This window comes from Zalophus californianus, chromosome 9 (genome assembly GCF_009762305.2).
Source record: "Zalophus californianus isolate mZalCal1 chromosome 9, mZalCal1.pri.v2, whole genome shotgun sequence".
Classification (NCBI taxonomy): Eukaryota; Metazoa; Chordata; class Mammalia; order Carnivora; family Otariidae; genus Zalophus; species Zalophus californianus.
The window spans coordinates 75,554,640-75,573,711 of NC_045603.1; the positions used below are offsets into that span (position 1 = coordinate 75,554,640).

General features: G+C 36.2%; 1 protein-coding gene across 8 annotated transcripts in view; it reads right to left on the reverse strand.

The window, feature by feature from the left end:
• Positions 1–19,072, reverse strand: part of BICD1 (BICD cargo adaptor 1) — a 228,861-nt gene that overhangs the window by 46,828 nt on the left and 162,961 nt on the right. For all 8 annotated transcript variants that reach the window (XR_003520138.1, XR_003520140.1, XR_003520139.1 and 5 more), the window contains exons 5-6: positions 6,618–7,712; positions 2,464–2,615 (exon numbers count right to left, since the gene is read on the reverse strand). Coding sequence is in view for 5 of the 8 variants with exons in the window: in XM_027595481.1 (XP_027451282.1) it covers positions 2,464–2,615; positions 6,618–7,712 (1,247 nt within the window). In the remaining 3 variants the exon portion in view is untranslated. The remainder of the gene's footprint in view (positions 1–2,463; positions 2,616–6,617; positions 7,713–19,072) is intronic.

The window sequence follows — 19,072 nt, forward strand, 5'->3', positions numbered from 1 at the left end:
TCTTAAACCCCAAGGACAGAGTTACTGTGGAGGCTGCTCCAGGGTGTGAGAAGAATGAACAGTAAAGTCTCACGTAATGTTCACAGCATCTTAGATGTGTTACAATAGTCTGTATGTTCTTCTATGGTGTAACATTGTATTCTTTGGAGGAATGTGACAAGTTTGTTACAGACCAGGCTTGTAGCATGCAAAAGAATAATAATATTTATAAAGAAAACCTTTCCTTCTTTATCTATATTTATGGGTTTTGAGTACAAATTGCAGCTGCACTGCTTTCAAGATGGCAGATTTGCCTAAATTAGAAACTTGAATATTTTCAAAGATTTCTCAACCAGATGATAAAGCAATAGATGTCAAAGAAAACCAAGATTTGCATAGGGTTTGATACAGATAGAGCAGGCTGTCAGGAACATCTTTATTCAGCTTTGATAGCAGAAAGATAAGCTCAGTGATCTTTCTCCCCATCAAAAGTAAAACCTAAGCACATAAACATTTGGAAGGAAAAATTAATCACACAATTATTCACAGATTTTTTTTTCTGAGTTTACTTACCCACTAAGATAATAAATATTCTTCATGCACCAGCTGAGAGTTAATGACTCGATGGAGGTATCTAAAATGTACTATACAAACTGAAATTAACACAAGCCTTGCATCATTTTAAAGAAAAAAACAGACTCTAGTGAAAGAACTTGAGATCCAGGTGGGTCCCTTAAATGTTATTTTTTTTAACCTTAGATGTCAAGAAGCAGTAGGGATACCATAGCAGGGATATCATAACAAAGATTGAGACTTAGTAAAATAGAAGGTGGATTTCAGGACCCTAGGCTTATTTTTAACTGCTCAGATAATATTTTTAAAAATACTATGGAGAAAGGCAATTACGATACATAAAAAGACAAATAGTGTGAAAATGCACTATTTGGGATAAATAATTCTTAAATAAACCAGATTGAGATATAAATGTCCCTTTAAAAAAGTTCTGATTTCTTTTTAAAAGAATATATATATATATATATATATATATATATATATATTCTTCATGTAATGCTGACTGATTTCTTTCATCAAAGAGGGGAGCACTCTGTACCATCCCTCTTCTCTATCCAGCCCTTCACAGTGGCCAGAGGTGTATCTACCCTACTCCTTGAACTCTCCCAGGCTCAGACCCAGAAGTCAGTTCCTACAGGTCCCCTGCATCCCTGTGATCTGCCAAGCACAGTCTTCTCACAGCCATCACCAAGAGAATCAATCACAAAGTATGCGCTTAAAACTTTTCTCTCCTGATACACAAGGAAGCTGGACAAACTCCAGGGCTCAGGACTTTTTTTTACACTTATATCAGCTACATGTAAATTATTTACTGAATCTGCAAATAAAGCCATAGTTATGCTTCGTGAATTTTGTACCATGTTTGTATCATATAAGATATGTGACTGCTTTTGTTTTGGTACTGAATTGTGAAAGCAAAAAAAATGGATGACAACATCTTTGAAAAGCCCATGATTTTGATGGGGCACCTGGGTAGCTCAATCTGGTTAAGCATGGACTGTTGATTTTGGCTCAGGTCATGATCTCAGGGCCATGAGTGAGCCCCAAGTCTGGGCTCCACCCTGAGCATGGACCCTGCTTAAGATTCCCCCTTTCCCTCTGCCCTTCCCCTTCACACCGCTCTCCTGCTTTCTCTCTCTCTCTCTCTCTCTCTCTCTCTCAAAATAAATAAATAAATAAATTCTTGTAAAAAAAAGAAATTTCAGGATTTTGAAATCTTTGAATCAATACATGCTTAATCACTTCAAGTTTAAAAGCAAAATATAGAACCACTGTATTGTGATAATGAAACTGGTGGGGGGAGGTAGTCACTAATATTTGTCTAACTAATTGGCTGGGCAATGTGAATAATTTGGTCATAAATACAATTACATTTTAGAAATTCTAATTTAATTCACAGTGTATTAAAGTCCAAGCAATTAGCTGATATAATGAATATTGATATTCATTATGGAGGTGTCTTTCTCACACAATACTAATGATAAGCACTTTTATGTCCTTTAGTCACAGAAATAAATTTCAGTGGTGAAAATATAATATTTAGCTATTTTAGGAAGTACGTCCCCCCCTTATTGGAGGCTTTTGGGGGAGTCTAATTCTTTTGGACATATAACCTCTAGGGAAAATATCTATCACATTAATTTAAAAATACTTTCTGAAATAGTCATCAATAAAATTACATTGAAATTGAAAAAAAAAAAAAAAGAATTGCTTGATCCAGTGTGTCCAGTAGAGGGCTCTGGAAAACAGCACAAAACATTTTGTCTTAGTTTGGTCAGAGTGGAATCTCAAGTGTTTTCTTCACACCTTACCCTCTTGGACGGCACACCAAACAACACTCAAGAGATAAATGTGAATTTTAAAGTCTTTCCCCCACCTATCGCACCTAATCTTGGAAGAAGAAACTATTACCTTGTTGCAAACATTGCTCTCAGGGATGAGAAAGTCGCTGCATCTTCTTTCAAAGCCTTCAGTTCGTTCCTAAGCTTCGTCATAGTTTCAGTCACCATTGCTTTCTCATTTTCGTATTTGTTCTTGAGATTAGCTAGTGCCACCTCAGCTGTCTGAAGCAGAAAGATCACAATGCTTATGGTTTTCATATCAGGAAAACCGATCATACAGATTTGTCCATGCTGGGTCTATTATTTTCTTTCATAAACGGAGAATGAAATTGATTTGGTTACATTTTATCTATCTATCATCTATCTATCTATCTATCTATCTATCTATCTATCTATCTATCTATCTATCTATCTATCTGGACTTTAAAGTGGTTAAATTGCCCTGGAAGCCAGCTGTGAACCAGAGTCAGTATCAGGAGCTAAGGAAATGATAGTAGTTCAGTAAATAGTTAATGCAGGTGCTTGAAAGTGCGATTTTTCAGACAAAAAGGGAGCAGAAATGAAAGTTTATACAGGAAGGATTTTATCAAGAAGAAGGTAGTGAGGAAGCACAGACCGACTGAAATACAATAGAATGCAAATATTCTTGTGTCACTTGTGCTCTATGGGCCTAAAAGACACAGGCCATTGCAATTTATAGCATGGGTATATGACAAACTATAAATCCGTATTACATGTTTAAGGAAAAGAATTAAAGAACCAAGTACTACCTGTCTTTGCCTACAACTTCAAAACAAAAACCTATAATTTAATTCTTCACAATCTCCATAAAAGCAGAAATTCCAAAATGTTGAATGAATTAAAATACTTGTTTGAACTTGGAATTTGGACATTTCTGAATCTTTTGAAATTAACAGTGTTTCAAGTTGAGAACTAGCTTGACACATAGTAGGAAGAAAGAAAAATGTGGACTGAATCAATGCATGAAATCAATGTATATTTAGGGACTGCCTGTTTGATGCATAGCGCGTGGTATAAAAATTGAAGGCAAACTGGAAACATACTATTTTTACAAACTGTTAACCACAGCTTTTTGGAGTGTGTAAAAATATTCAATACTAATGAAAAAGTCCATTACTAACGAAAAAAAATCCATTACTAATGGGATTTCCTAGGAAGACTATCCTGGTTTTTAACATTTCCTTTTGTGCTTGAAATGGACAGCCTCGACTTTCGTATGTCTCTATAGAGACAATTGGATTCTTTTTAAAATTAAAACAATGTTGGGATAGGGTAGTTTGTTAATGTTTTGATTCCAGAGTAGTTTCTTATGAGTTTTAATTGAATTTCAGATTCAGATTAAAATGAGAATTTACTCATAAAATATTTTGGTATGTTCTGTGGTGCTATAGCTCAGTGGAATCTTCAGAAATATTAGATTCAGAAAATTATTCAGAATGCAGAAACTGACCTGGGGAAAAAATGTCAGTTGTTTAATTTTTTAAAAAATTATACACATATTTACTTAGGACAGACCATTAAGTCTAAAAGTTGTGAAAATGTTGACATACAAATCTGTAAGCATGTGGAGCCACATGATCCATCATCTAAGGTTTGGAGAGGAAGGAATGACAAAAAAGCAAGATCTGAAACAGAAGTACAAACTCATTTATTCTTTGTAATAAATGCTCCAGAAGACTCCACTTTGTTTGTAGGGTTTTTTGTTTGTTTGTTTGTTTGTCCACAGACTGTACAAAGTTTTTTCAGAAGTAAGAAATTCTGAGTATCTACAACCTTTGAGTAGATTTGGTGATGTCTGCATTCACTACATTCTCCATGCTCCCAAAGTTGACTTTCTAAATAAAATGTCTTGTTTCCAGCCACAGAGATCTTCCCCAACTATTCACTGAATATATCCTTCTATTCTGTGGCTCTCTACCTACTATTCTTTCTGTCTGGAATGGTTTCTTCCTCTCCTGGAAAACAACTCTTTATCCTTTAAGAACAAACTCAAGTATAATTGCTTCCATGAAGTTTTTTGCTAACCCCGTTAGGAAACATTAATCCCTTCCTCGGCAATGCTTCCATAGGTTCTACTGCAGCCTGTATAACACCACACTGTCATGATCTGTGTCTTTCCCCACAGACTCACTAGTTTGTGAGTCCTGGTCTGAAAGGTGGGGACCATGTATTAGTCTTCGTTGAATGTTCAGCATCTCGCACAGTTTAGTCCACAGATGGTATTTCATAAACATTGCATATTCCAGCAGAAGACAATGTGCATACCAAAAAACCCTGAAGTATATTAAAAGATTCACAGAGAATGCAGAATGCCTATTTTTAAAACAGGAAGATTCCCCTTTTTCAAACTTTTATGACAGAATTCTTACCTCAGTCTTAATAGTGAACATTCCACAATGTCTAAATACAATGGATGTCATCTGCAGACATCTGAAGTTATTCATGGCACATAAGCATCATAGCAGTAGGCCCAGCATCATTAAAATGTAAACTAAATGCATGGCTAGAAATGTGTTTTCATTTTATTTACTGAGACCATAAGGGTTGTGATGCTAATGTGATGCAAATGGTACCACAAACCACTGAGAAAATAAAAATTTAGCCAGGAATGCTTTGTATTCCTGTATTGCACTGAATTCCAATGGTACTGTTTATACGGCTCAATATATCCTACCCTGTAAATAGTTACAGGCATGTGTTGAACTCCTACTAGATTACTTGGTCACTTATTTTTCCATCCCTATTTACTACCTGCCTTGAAATGTGTAATCAATGAATGCCTGTGCACAAATTAGTCTCCCGTGGCTTATCAACCATGCTTATCTATACTTCTGAATCAATTAAGCACCTTGACACTTATAGATCTAGGTTTCCAGGTTGTTAATATTCAACCTGCAAGAAGTCAAAGATGTTATTTGAATGGCTTGACCACGAATGCCCAGGATATTATGTCTTTGATAAAGGTTGTCTAAGCCTCATCTATTATGGTATTAGTAATATGGTATTGGCTATTGATGACCACTCTAAATCACTGGGTCTTTGGATAGTAGCAGTTTATGGCAATACATTCTTTCACTCTGACCTCAAATTGGAGTCAGATCTCTTACAAATTCTTTATTCATCCTAATTTTTTCTATTTCCCTGAAGTGATGGCACAAAAGAAGGTCCTAATTTGCCCTTAGATTTACATAAAACATATTTATGGTGCAAAGAATATTACTGCTTGTGGGATAGACCTCCCATTTACATCACTGGATTTATGGGAACTGAAGATAAAGATGCTAGAAAGCTGTACTGTGGATGACATAATGATGGTGTGGCTTCCCCCAAATAAGGGCAAAAGAAGGAGCACTGCATCTGAAATCATCCCCCAACACCAGCACTGCTTATGTTTGCAAGAAGGTATTTGATGCTTTGTTGTTTCTCTTTATCAACACCCTTTATTAGCACCCTTCTCAAACGTGTCTTTCAAGGTTCACTTTCCAGAGAAACTAAATAGAAATTAAAAATATTTTCCCACCTATATTTCATAGCACTCCCACCCAGGTAAAGCTGAAGGGTGGAAAACAAATTCAGTAGTGAAGGAGATCTAGGGATTAGTCAGGTAGAGTCCCATTGTAGCATTCCTGCTTATTCCAGAAGGACAAGACCTATTGGTAAGAAAAATTTTCTACTGCTTCAGCTCTGACCTAGGTGAATTAACATCCCAGCTGAACCTAAATTTCTGGTATGTGGTCACTGGCAGAGCTCGTGGACATTCTATATCTTTGTCTGTCTCTCTCTCTCTCTAGACTTGTTTGCTCTGGCCACCTGCCACGCTATCTCCCTGGTGTAAGCTGTCATGCCAGCCTATTCTGCCATCCCTCTATCACCTGTTTCCCCCCTCAATGACTGCTGGACTCCATCTAAGTACTGCCTGCATTGTCTTTCTACACCTGCAACTGCATTCTCCTTGGATCCTGCTTAACGACCTCACCTCTACCTCTCTCTAGAGGGGCATCCTTACTCTCCTGTATCATCCACTCACTCACTGAAAAATAATTCTTACATTCTGATCTGGCACTGGGACATAGTTTGATTTATTCCTCTGCTGACCAGGAATCTGACCTCTCATCCTGATGATAATGGACACTCAAAAACATTAAAGAATTAACTAGTTAGGAAAGCTTTGGCCAGCATGCGTTGTCAGGAGAATAAGATCACCTGTTTGTTGGCTTTCAGCACTGCCCTCAATGTGGCGATCTGCTCCCGTTTGGTGCTCAGCAGGGACTTGAGCTTGAGTATCTCTTCCATTAAGGCTTCCTTGTCTTTATCGATCATGGGGGCCAGCTCCCGTGCCGCTGCTCTTTGACGAGACAGTTGCAAGGACCGGTCCACAGCTTTCTGCAGATGCTTGATTTGGTCCCGGATTATGGCATTAAGGTTGTAGATATTCATTGGCTCTTTGCGGATGTCACTTGTGTCTAATACTGGAGATGATGGTGGGGCAGTAATAACAGGCGAGATTGTGGGGGTCTTGGTTGGACTTGGTTCTTTGCTGGCCTCTGTGTTTTCTTTTGAAACTGGTTCAGATGAGGTCCTTGTTTCTACTGGGGATGACACACCTCTCCTGGCTAATCGTGGAGACAAAAGTCCCCTGGGGTCATCAGGCCCTTTCAGGCTGCCACTACGAGTGACTCTGCTCTGCCTATAGTAGTCCAGCATGACCCTGTTGGGGGTTTCGTTATTACACAGACATACATGGTGGTAAAGCTGGGCTAGCTCCTCACTAAATGTCACCAACTCATCCTGGGCTGTATTAAGGGTATTGTGATTTTCGTTGGCTATGCTGGTCATCTTTTGCAATTCCTTCTCCATGTGGGCCATCTTCTCTCCACTCTCCTTGGTGGTCTTCTCAAGACTTGTAACCTGCTCATCATACGTTTGGATCTTACTCTCATATTTGGCTTTCTCTTCAGTATAGTTTTCTACAGATTTATTATATTTCTCCTTTAAGGCCTTAATTTCAGCTTTCAAATCAATCACCTCAGTTACTGCCACCCTATATTTGCATTCGAGGATCTCTAAGCCATTGATGTCCACTTCGTAGTCATGGGCCTCCTCCCCTGAGTCCCGGCCTTTCTCCCCGTCCAGCTCAGCCTTGAGTTCTTTGCTGCTCTGTAGGCCTCTCATGGCATTAACATGTTCTGTGAGCCGGTGCACCCGTTCGTGCTGCTCTGTCAGCGCCCCCTTGGTGTGTTCCAGCTGCGTCTGTGACTCCTGGAGATTGGCCAGAAGAATGGCCTTTTCCCGCTCTACCTGTAATGGCAAAGAAAAAGTCTCTGAATGACTTCAGTGCAATGCCAATGATGCACTTGATCCATTCACAGTCAGGCATGTATTCATTTAAAATAACTGCAGCAGAGCCAATGTCCCCATTATTTCAAACTAAATTGGAGTGTGTTTTCTTATTTTAGCAGCTCTGGTAAGTCAATCAGTCTAAAAGCACATCATTTTAAAAGAATTATGCTATGCATATTTACTCATCCAAATTCTCATGCATACACATACACTCATGAAACTTAAATGTTATTCAAACAATCTTATTTTTATCTTTTAACACCTTATACAAAACATAACATGATGTCAAGAGATAGTACTTGGCACTGTCTTTATTTTGAGAGCCTTAGAATGTATCTGCTCCTTAGTTCATGTGGGGTAAGTGACTGTCTCAAGGTGCCTATGAATCATCCTTTCCTCCTGAGAGCTCAACCCCAAATCAGATTTAACACCTAAGGCTTTAACTTACTAAATAATGCTAGGTACCTTAACCATCCCCTTAAAAAAATAGACATTTAATCCCCAGAATAGACATGTATGACATTTGATAGCTTTTAATATAAAAGTCAGAGAACACAGAGTTTTAAGGTTAAAAGAACAATTTACAAATCATTTCAATTCCTTCAGTCCAGATAGGAATTTTAAAAATTAGCAATTTATTTGAATAACATGACAGTTTTGTTATTGTATACTGAAAAGTATTCTGGTCTCAATATAAAATACTGTCTCATCAAACATAAGTATATAAGAAATTATAATAGGAGAATTCAAAAAAACCATTTTCTGTCCCTTCATATAGGTAATCACTATGAATTAAAAGTTTTTACATGCTTATAACATAAATGTGTTTTTCAGTAAGCAAATAATATTATTGAGACTTGCTTTAAAGATAGCAGATTGATGTTGAATGTTTTTCTATCTAAAGGAATTTATCAGTTTGAACTTTTAGATTTTCCTGGATCATACATTACATCTCTCCAAACTTCTAAATTGCTAGGAGGTAAGTAAAGTTATTATTATACTAACAAGATAAATATCAATTCTTAAACTATAATTAACATAATACCAGCATATTACTTTAGGAGATCTATACCTATCTATAAATTTATAATACAGTATAGCAGTAGCTTTTTTAATAGATTGAGATATTACCAAACTTTATTTTTTAAATTTTTTTAGAAAGACTTATTTATCTATTTTAGAGAGAAAGAGAGAGAGAAAGCAGGTGGGGGGAAGGGGAGAGGGAGAGAGAGTCTTAAGCAGACTCTGTGCTGAGTGCAGAGCCCAATACGGGGCTTGATCTCACGACCCTGAGATCACAACATGAGCCAAAACCAAGAGCCTGACACTTAACTGACTGCCACTCAGGCACCCTAGTAGACTAGTATTTTTATGATCCTTTGTGGTATATGATATCCTTCATATTATTATCATAATGAGACAGTCCTCACTTAAGTTTCTAATATGCATGAATTTCAGTGACCATGGTTAGTTAAAACACCAGTCCCCCAAAACATAGTACATTAACTGTGAGCAATGTGAGCAGTACATTTCAATGACTAGTACATTAACTGTGAGCAATGTTGAGCAGTACATTTCAATGACTAGTACATTAACTGTGAGCAATGTGAGCAGTATAAACTTTGCTGCTTCAATCTACAAAATCACTACATAATAACATCATGACAAGTGACAAATCGTATCACTTCTTTCAAAGTGTTTCAGTGATTGGTCACAGTGTATCTGTTATTCAGTTCATTCACAGAGAGCAAAGTGTAGTTGTGTTCTCTTGTCTTCTTATCTCCCAGTGGTAAACCCACATGATATCTTACCAATATATAGTCCAAAGAGGAAAATGGGGGAGAAAGAAAAGAAAAGAAAAGAAAAGAAAAGAAAAAGAAAAGAAAAAGAAAGAAAGAAAAAAAAAAAAAAGAAAGAAAGAAAGAAAGGAAGGAAGGAGGAAGGAAGGAAGGAAGGAAGGAAGGAAAGAAAGAAGAAAGGAAAGAAGAAAGAAAGAAAGAAGAAAAGAAGGAAAGAAAGAAAGAAAAGAAAGAAAAAGAAAGAAAGAAAGAAAGAAAGAAAGAAAGAAGAAAGAAAAAAGAAAGAAGAAAGAAGAAAGAAAGAAAGAAAGAAAGAAGAAAGAAAGAAAAGAAAGAAAGAAAGAAAGAAAGAAAAAGAAAGAAAGAAAGAAAGAAAGAAAGGAAGAAGTAAAGAAAAAGAAAAAGGGAAGGAGGGAAGAAGGAAAGGAAGGAAAGAAAGAACAAGTAGCAGAGAAATAAAGAGTGACAACATTGGAAGTAAAATCTGAATCAGATATAAATGGAGTTACAGAAGAAATAATTGACTGTGACAATGTTGACATTGATGTCATTTGAAAGAATTTAGATATGCAGCCAAAGCACTTGGTGAAGGAGAATGCATCAACATAAATCAAAAAAGTAGTTGTTACAAAAAGGATAAAAATGTCCTAGAAGAAGTGACATGGGCACAATAAAGGTACTCTCAGAGATATTTTCAGACATTGAAAGTGCAATGGATAGGATGTTGAAAGCTGATCCAAACAGGAGTATGACAATTTACCAAGGCATAGAAAAGATTCTTGCTCCTATCATAAAACATATGATGAGAAGAAGGCAAGATTGAACTGTATTTGATAAGTTTTTTGGGGGGTGTAGGTACAATTTAAATTTTTGTTTCAAAAGCTCGGATATCTTTGATATTCTATAAAATGTAAAGTTAATTTCCCTGGTTTTTTTGAGGGGGGTTAAATTTTTATTTCAAAGTTTTTTTTTTTTTAACAAGGAAAACTTTAACTATGCTTCTACTCTTTGGATTACAGTGTACTAAGTAGTTTTACTATTTTTTCATTTCTTTATATACTTATAACCAACAGTAAGAGAGTTTTTAATGTTTTGACAAAAATTTTTTAAAGATCATAGAAAAAAGGGCATCTGGTTGGCTCAGTTCGTACAGCATGAGACTCCTGATCTTGGTGTCATGAGTTCAAGCCCCACATTGCGTGTTGAGCTTACTTAAAAAAAAAAAAATCACAGAAAAATTGAATTTTCTCCATTAATTATGAGTTTGCTTTGCATGGTTTCAGCTTCCACAGTCATTTATGGCTTAGCAATATCATGCAAAGCAAGGAGTCCCTGTATGTTAGGTGGTAAAATTAGAACTAAAAATACAGTTTTGTTATTTTAAATTATTATTAGAAGCTTCTAAGTTATAGCTTTGATTTTATGACATAGTACTTGCCCATATCTGGAACACAATCCACAAGTTACATATTATGGCTACAGAAACCAAAATATTCCAAAAAAAAGTGTAACAGGTTAAAAAAAAAGCCAACTGGGGCTGTTGCATCAGAGAACTGGACTGTAATTTTGATGCCAACATTTACCTAGCTATGTGACTCTGGGCAAGCTTAAACAAAAATTTAAATTGTACCTACACCCCCCAAAAAACTTATCAAATACAGTTCAATCTGTATTGAGCTTCAAGCTTAAGTTGTGAACTTATAAAAGGATGACTGAGTAAGATAGTGAATATAATGCTCAAGGTATTATAATGTTAACTGTCATTAACATCTGGGTAACTGCTCATTCCCATGATCAAAATGTTTCTGTACGGCAAACACATTTGTTTCACAGATTTGTATCTGTATGTGCAAAAGTAACTCTTTCAATTCAGAGTCAAGATATATTCCAGGGGTGCCTGGGTGGCTCAGTTAAGCATCTGCCTTCAGCTCAGATCATGATCCCAGAGTCCTGGGACTGAGCCCTGCATCTAGTTCCCTGCTCAGCGGGAAGCCCACTCCCCCAGCTTGTGTTCCCTCTCTCGCTGTCTCTCTCTCTGTAAAATAAATAAAATCTTAAAACAAAACAAAACAAAAAAACACACAAAAAAACAACAAAGATATTTTCCAATACAAATCCTCTTAGTTGGGTTTCATCAGATAATAACAAATAATAACAAATTGTATTACCATAGCTGAAGATGAACTGATTTATCCAGACTATTGGGCAATAACTTTAAGTGAAAAACCCAGGTAATTAGGTAATGTGGTATTTGAGGAAAAGCCAAGTCATTTAAATTTTTGATAAAAAATAAAAAATAAATCTCGTACATTCTGTTGATATTGTATATAATCTCAGTGAAAATGGATTATTTCAGGAGTTTTCTTTTCTTTTTCTCTTGAAAACTAAGTGAATTTGCTCTGAAAAGCCTAAACATCATTTGATCAGTATACATGATTACAACAGACAAAGCTGTTTTTTTTTTAAGATTTTATTTATTTATTTGAAAGAGAGGGAGAGAAAGCGTGCATGAGTAGGGGGGAGGGGCAGAAGGAGAGGGAGAAAGCAGACTCCCCGCTAAGCAGGGAGCCTGATGCGGGATTCAATACCAGGACCCCGAGACCATGACCTGAGCAGAAGGCAGACACTTAACCAACTGAGCCAGCCAGGTGCCCCACCAAAGCTGTTTTCAAAAAGCCTTTTAAGAGGGGGTGCCTGGGTGGCTCAGTCAGTTAAGTATCTGACCCTTGATCTCCGCTCAGGTCTTGATCTCAGGGTCATGAGTTTAAGCCCTGCATCAGGCTCCACACTGGTCCTGGAGCCTACTTTTAAAAACAAACAAACAAACAAACAAACAAACAAACAAGCTTTTAATTGGAAAAGATTTTGAACAAAATAAAAATTGGACCAGAACAAAATGTGCTAAAGTGTCTCAACATCATTTTTAGAGGAAGAAGTGTTATAATGAATGAGGTAATGCCATTTGGAGAGTTCCAATCTGTGCTCTGCCAATTCTGACTTTAAAATTAACATTTTTTTAAAGATTTTATTTATTTATTTGACAGAGAGAGACACAGCGAGAGAGGGAAAACAAGCAGGGGAAGGGGGAGAGGGAGAAGCAGGCTTCCCACTGAGCAGGGAGCCCAATGCAAGGCTTGATCCCAGGACCCTGGGATCATGACCTGAGCCGAAGGCAGACGCTTAATGACTGAGCCACCCAGGTGCCCCTAAAATAACATTTTTTTAAGACTAAAAGATAAATCTATCAGGTTCTTCAGGATAGCCTCTCCAGAAAACATAAGATAGAATATTGTCTCTTTCGTATATGTATCTTCCACACACTCAGTACATTTCTGGTGGAATCACTTGAACAGAGAATGATATCCAAATTCACACACACACACACACACACACACACACATTTTTTCCAGACAATTATGATTGGTCTGCTCCCCCTCGAAAGATAACTAAATTGTGGATAATTTTATACAACTCCAGCATATTTTCACTCAGCTATTGAGGTTTGGACTACCTTAAATTGTATTTGGATTTCAGAAGCAGTGCATAAACTACTTAAGATATGTTCTGCTTTGAATTGATAAAGGCAAAGCACTTTAATTATTATAATTACTATTCATTTTAAGTGTACTATTTTAATCTCCATTTGTGAAGAAGTTATCCAAGAGATACTTGCTGAGTTAATTATCATCTTCCATAGTGACTAAGAATGATTGCCTTATTTCTCTTTCTACAATCTTCATCTTCTATCTGGAACTGAAGATTTTATTTTTTGTAGTAGGGCTGGTTATTTTGTCAGAAAACTTGAATGCAGAATTTGTGAACTCTTTAATCCTGTGTAACTATACATTATATGTTTATTATTATTATTGTCATTATATCTGATTGAAATTTTTTAAAAGTAATCTCTACTCCCAACATGGGGCTCTAACCCACAACCCCAAGATCAGGAGTCACATGCTCTATTGACTGAACCTGCCAGGCATCATCTCTCCCATAGAAATTTTTTAATTTCACGGAATGTTTATCTTTTAAATAAACACGTTTACATGTATTGAGTACTGATAGATTCTTTTGTGGAAGAACAAAAGGAAAGATAATCAGAATTTGCACATTCACATTAAGACTGTTACAGGAAAAGAAATCAAAGCTATTTTATAAGCTATTAATTTTCATCATCTTTATACTGGTCAACTGACTCTCAATTTGACACTTGAATGCTTGGTGTGATTCTTGTAATGGTATACATAGTATCGACATGTACAAACAGAACTCAGAAATAAATAATTTATTCTTCTCTGCTTGAAGCGGAGCAATTCTGGCAATGCATTTAAGTGCCCTGACAAACAAGAATTGTGAAAAAGATCAACCCAGTGCAAAATTAACCTGGTGAAATAGTTACCATGTGACCTAGCAATTCCACTCCAAGGCATATACCAAAGAGAATTAAAACATATGTGCACACAAAAACTTGTACATAAATGTTCATGCCATTATTCGTAGGAGTCAAAAAGTGGAAACAATTCAAATGTTCATCACTGATAAATGGATATAAGAATGGAATATTATTTGACAATAAAAAGAATGAAGTGCTAATATATGTTGTAACATGAATGAACCTCAAACATGTTATGCTAAGTGGAAAAAGCTAGTCACGAAAGGCCACCTATTGTATGATTCCATTTACATCAAATGTCCAGACTAATCTATCAAGACAGAAAGTAGATTAGTGGTTGCTCAGGGCTGGAGTGGCTAATGGGTACACGGTTTATTTTTGGTGCGATGAAAATGTTCTAAAATTGACTGGGGACAGTTGCACAGCTCTGTAAATATACTAAAAACCACTGAATTATACCCTTTAACTAGGTGGATATATGGCATGTGAATTATATCTCAAAAAAGTTGTTCTTAAAAAAAAATGACATGGACTCTTCTCTTGCTGTTGTGATAAAAGATGCTCTTGTTATGTTTTCTGATATGTGGTAGAAAAAGTAAAGCTTCTGAGAAATGCATTTACCTATAAAGCTTATATTAAAGGTAATCGTTAACTATAAAATCTGTAATTGTTTAGTGACTTGTCAACTTTGCCCTAGGAAATTGTATTTGTCACTTTAATTTTTAAAAAACACAAACTGACCAATTTTCTTTTAATTAATTTCACCCCAAAAATATTCTTTCTTTGTTAAGCACAGAGAATATTTAATTCGTCTGACTCTCTCTCTCTGTAGCAACTCTACTAAGTTTTTGACTTTGAGCAAATGACAAAAACATATCTGTGCCTTAGTTTCCCCTATAAAATGGGGATAACAATACTATCTACCTCATACAGTTGTTATAAGCACCAACCAATCAAGAAAATATATATAAATTGCTTTGAACTCTTATGGGACATATAGCAAACTGACCACTTATCATCATCATAGGAAAAATTAAAATGGTCTTTAATAGAGTGGATCTAAATATAACATGAATCTTTATTTCTTTCACATCCATGACGATACAATAGAAGATCAGTTTCAGTTTCAGTTTCAGAAACATTGCTGTTTTGTCACATTAAATGTGAAATTATATAGCTGGTGTGATACTGAAAAAAAAATCCAAAGAGTTTTCTCCCTAGTTTGACTCTCTGCAATGTGAGGTTAAACAGAGGCTATTTATCAAAGGCAGAAGTTTTAGCATAAGCACAGGGACTCCTTTAAATAGATTAAGTAATTTAGTTTTCCCAGACAGGATCTACTTATTTTTATTCTAATAAAACTAATTAAGGTACTTGGCTGTCACATCATGAAAACATCAATTACAGTTGCCCCTTGAACAATGCAGTACTGTTGACTGGAAGCCTTACCAATAACATAAATAGTTGATTAATACATATTTTGTATGTTATGTGTGTTATATACTTTTTATAATAAAGTAAGCTAGAGAAAAAAGTTACTAAGAAAATCATAAGAGACATCTTTACGGTACTGTACTGTATTTATCCCAAAAAAAACTGCATGTAAATGGACCCACACAGTTCAAACCCCTGTTGTTTAAGGGTCAGCTGTATAATCTATTGGAAATAACTGAGTCTTGAGGGCAATACGTTGGGAGGCACTCTTTAAATTGTAGTTGTCCCAGATTTTCATATTAATTATTACCATTTCCCAGCAGATGGCAGTATGATCTCTTTGACCTGGGTATGCTGTTTTCAAAAGGTTTCTTTAATTCTAAGGAAGAAAATTTTTCCGAGGGAAGCCTGCTTCTCCCTCTCCCACTCCCCCTGCTTGTGTTCCCTCTCTCGCTGTGTCTCTCTCTGTCAAATAAATAAAATCTTTAAAAATAAATAAATAAATAAATAAAATAAACGCTGCACGTTCCCTGGTACAGGGTGTTAGATCCCTCCCTGTGCCCCTCTATAGCTCCACAAACTGTCAACATTAATGAAGACCAGGTGTTCGATTTGAAGGCACTTTGGACCCCGGCCAAAAGAAATCCTAAAAGACAAGGGAACATGTGATATAAAAAGTATGCTGATGTTAGAAGCTGAGGTACACAAGACGGTGAGCTTGTATGGCAACTGCCATGCCTAAGACAGCCATAATTTCAAAATCCCAAGTGGCTTTAAATAAAAGTTTTCTCATAACTCACTGGGTGGTGATATTTAGACAGCTCTAGACTTCTCTAGCAGCAAAACTGCACCTGACCGATGAGAGAAATTTTCTGGTCCCCATTTTCTCCTCTAAGCATGAATAACTGCATGTTACACTATAGAAATGTTAGTATTATTTGATCATTCACTGCTGCACCCAGTCCCATTAGGGATGTCACAAAATATATTGTACATACTGCATATTATCTTTCTATATTCTGAACATTTAATTTCAAAACACATCTGTTCCAAGCATTTCAAATAGCCACACTTAAAGTGCATTTTATTGCTTGCTCCTTGGAAAGTCCAGGAGAGTGATACTGACACACAGAAATGCTGTAAGGTACATTAGTACTGTTGTGTATCAGAACTGTCATATTCTTTTCAACATTAACATCAAAGACAATGGTAATAACTTCTAGTCAATGTATCCTGGCATGTTTTTTATAATTTGCTTATTTATATAAATTAAACCCAGGGGTTGCCTAGCTAAGGAAAATCTATCAGATTATAAACAAATTATGCATGAAAAGATATATTCTGCTATACTTGTACTCAACGAAATATATTCTTAGAAAAAGTTGATATGCTTTTTTAAAAAATGTTGCTTACCAAAAGATGGTTACTTTGTCTAAAACAAAATTACATATTAATGTTGTCGGTTGTGAGGTTGGAAGCTGCAAGGCCCTTCTTAAGTTGAGACTGGTTTCCATAATTAAACGTGGAGCTAATTTTGGAACATAAAGCCCTGCCTGTGCCCCTCTATATCTTGACAAACTGTCAACATGAATTAAGCACTGGTACAGTTTTCTGCTGTATTGAGGGAAGGTTTACCCACCATGTTTTTCTCCTCCTTTTTGCTAAATGAACATCCCTTTTCAGACCTCACCTTCTGACATTTAACTATTACCTTTCTGTATTCCTATCAATGACCACATTAGTCGCTTCTGAGATGACTCTCCTTGAGCCAAGTGTCCAACAGTAAGTTAATATTAATAAAAGCTAAATAAATCGAGTGCTTAATAAATTAAAGGCACTATGGAGTTGAAATAGTAATAATAGTTCACAATCAATGAGCATTTACTGTGTGCCTGGCCCTGTTCTAAGCACTCTATACACATTAAGTCATAAACCAAGCCACTCCAACCAGGAAGGTATTCTGTAGCCCCATTTGATGGGAGAGTAAAGACCTCTAAAGGGTTCCCAACTAGCGATTGACCCTTGGAGCATCTAAAATGCGTGGGGCACTTTGGGTTATCAGGCTGACTGAAGAGATGTAGCTAGCACTTAATGGGTTGGGTCCGGAGATGCTAGACCCCTTGTAGCTCACTAGTCTCAAGACAATGAGGAATCTTCCTACCCCAAATGCAAATGACACTCCAACCAAGAAGCACTCTCTTGCTGTGAACTTGTCTCCACCATTCTTCTTATTAAATAACTCATCTCTTTTCAAATTTTGTATTATTTCAGATTATATTTAGGATTAAATGCAAAAACAGCTCTGAGCTTTCAGCCAATAGCTGACCTGGTTGAAAACTGTTGAGCTGTTTTATGCATAAAAGCTCCTCTTCCTATTATCTTCTGCACTGCCACCATAAGAAGAAGAAATAAAAAGTCTCGGCATATTAACTTTGTATCCTAAAGCCACCAACACGATAGTTTAAGAAAAATTTTATATTAATTCTATTTAATTTGGGGGCATGAATTCTTACAAATTATCTATCATGCAAAAATTTAAAATATGTTTGCTACCAATCTAGTTGTATTAGTGTAAACTGAGCAAAAAGACATAGAGAAATATTACCTACACAGAACTGGACTTCGCCGTCAGGTAAAAGTCTATATGAAATTCATTTTCTTCCGACAGCCATGCCCTCTTGATGTCTTGATTTATACATCGTGAAAATGAATTCTTTGCTAGTAGCCAAAAGCACAGGGCAGGTAAAGTGCACGATATGTTAACTCTTGATGTGCTATTGATCATAAACCTATTAAATTAACGTCATTCGTTCTCTAGTTTCTTATTTCGGCTAATTTCAATTTTTAGTCATCATTTCTGTAAAGTCAGAAAAATATAAGCCCCGTTTGCTATAGAAACAAATGCCTGCCAGAGTCTAGATAGCCTCTAATTATCAGCCAAATGCAAAGAACCCTGGGAGGATAACAGACTGAAAATTAACCCTCAAACTTAATCACCTGACAAGCCTGTTGAACCAGATTCCTGGTTCAGCAGATCTGTGTGGAGACCAACAATTTGTAGTAGGAAGAAGCCCGAGGCGATGGTGATGGTAGTGATGCTGTTCCTCAGGCAAGATTCCCATCAGCACTGGATTAAGGTATGGAAGGAAGGCAAGACCTAAACTAGAAAAGCCATTTTACAGCGACATAAGCTTAAAGGCTGGGACTCTTCACAAGACATCTGAATTTGAAGATGCTAAAAATGTAAGGCCTAGATCATGTTGGAATAAGAACTCCTTGGTTTCAGATTTGTGCCTGTTCTGTATTTTGAATCATATGATATCCTGTCTAATTATTATACTGAAAGTCCTTCATGTCTTTTAAAGCTTAAGGCATTTCTGTTCACAGAAATTACTATTATTCTTGAAGCTATACATACCATTATTTGTGATGGAAAAGTTCATTTTTCTGTCATTTCACTTGTATGTATAGCTTCTGAATTTTGTTGTTAGAAACAGATGGAGAGGCTTTTCTCCCTTCCCAACTGACTGCAATCTACTTTGTGGCTCTAAGATTTCTTAAAGTGATGCTTTAAATGAGAGATTGCAACATCTCTTCTGTTGTGTCTCTCTAAGATACTGTACTTTCAAAGTTTCCAGTTGAAGAAGCAGTATTTCAAAAAAATAAGCTAAAAGTAAAATGTGAGAACAAGA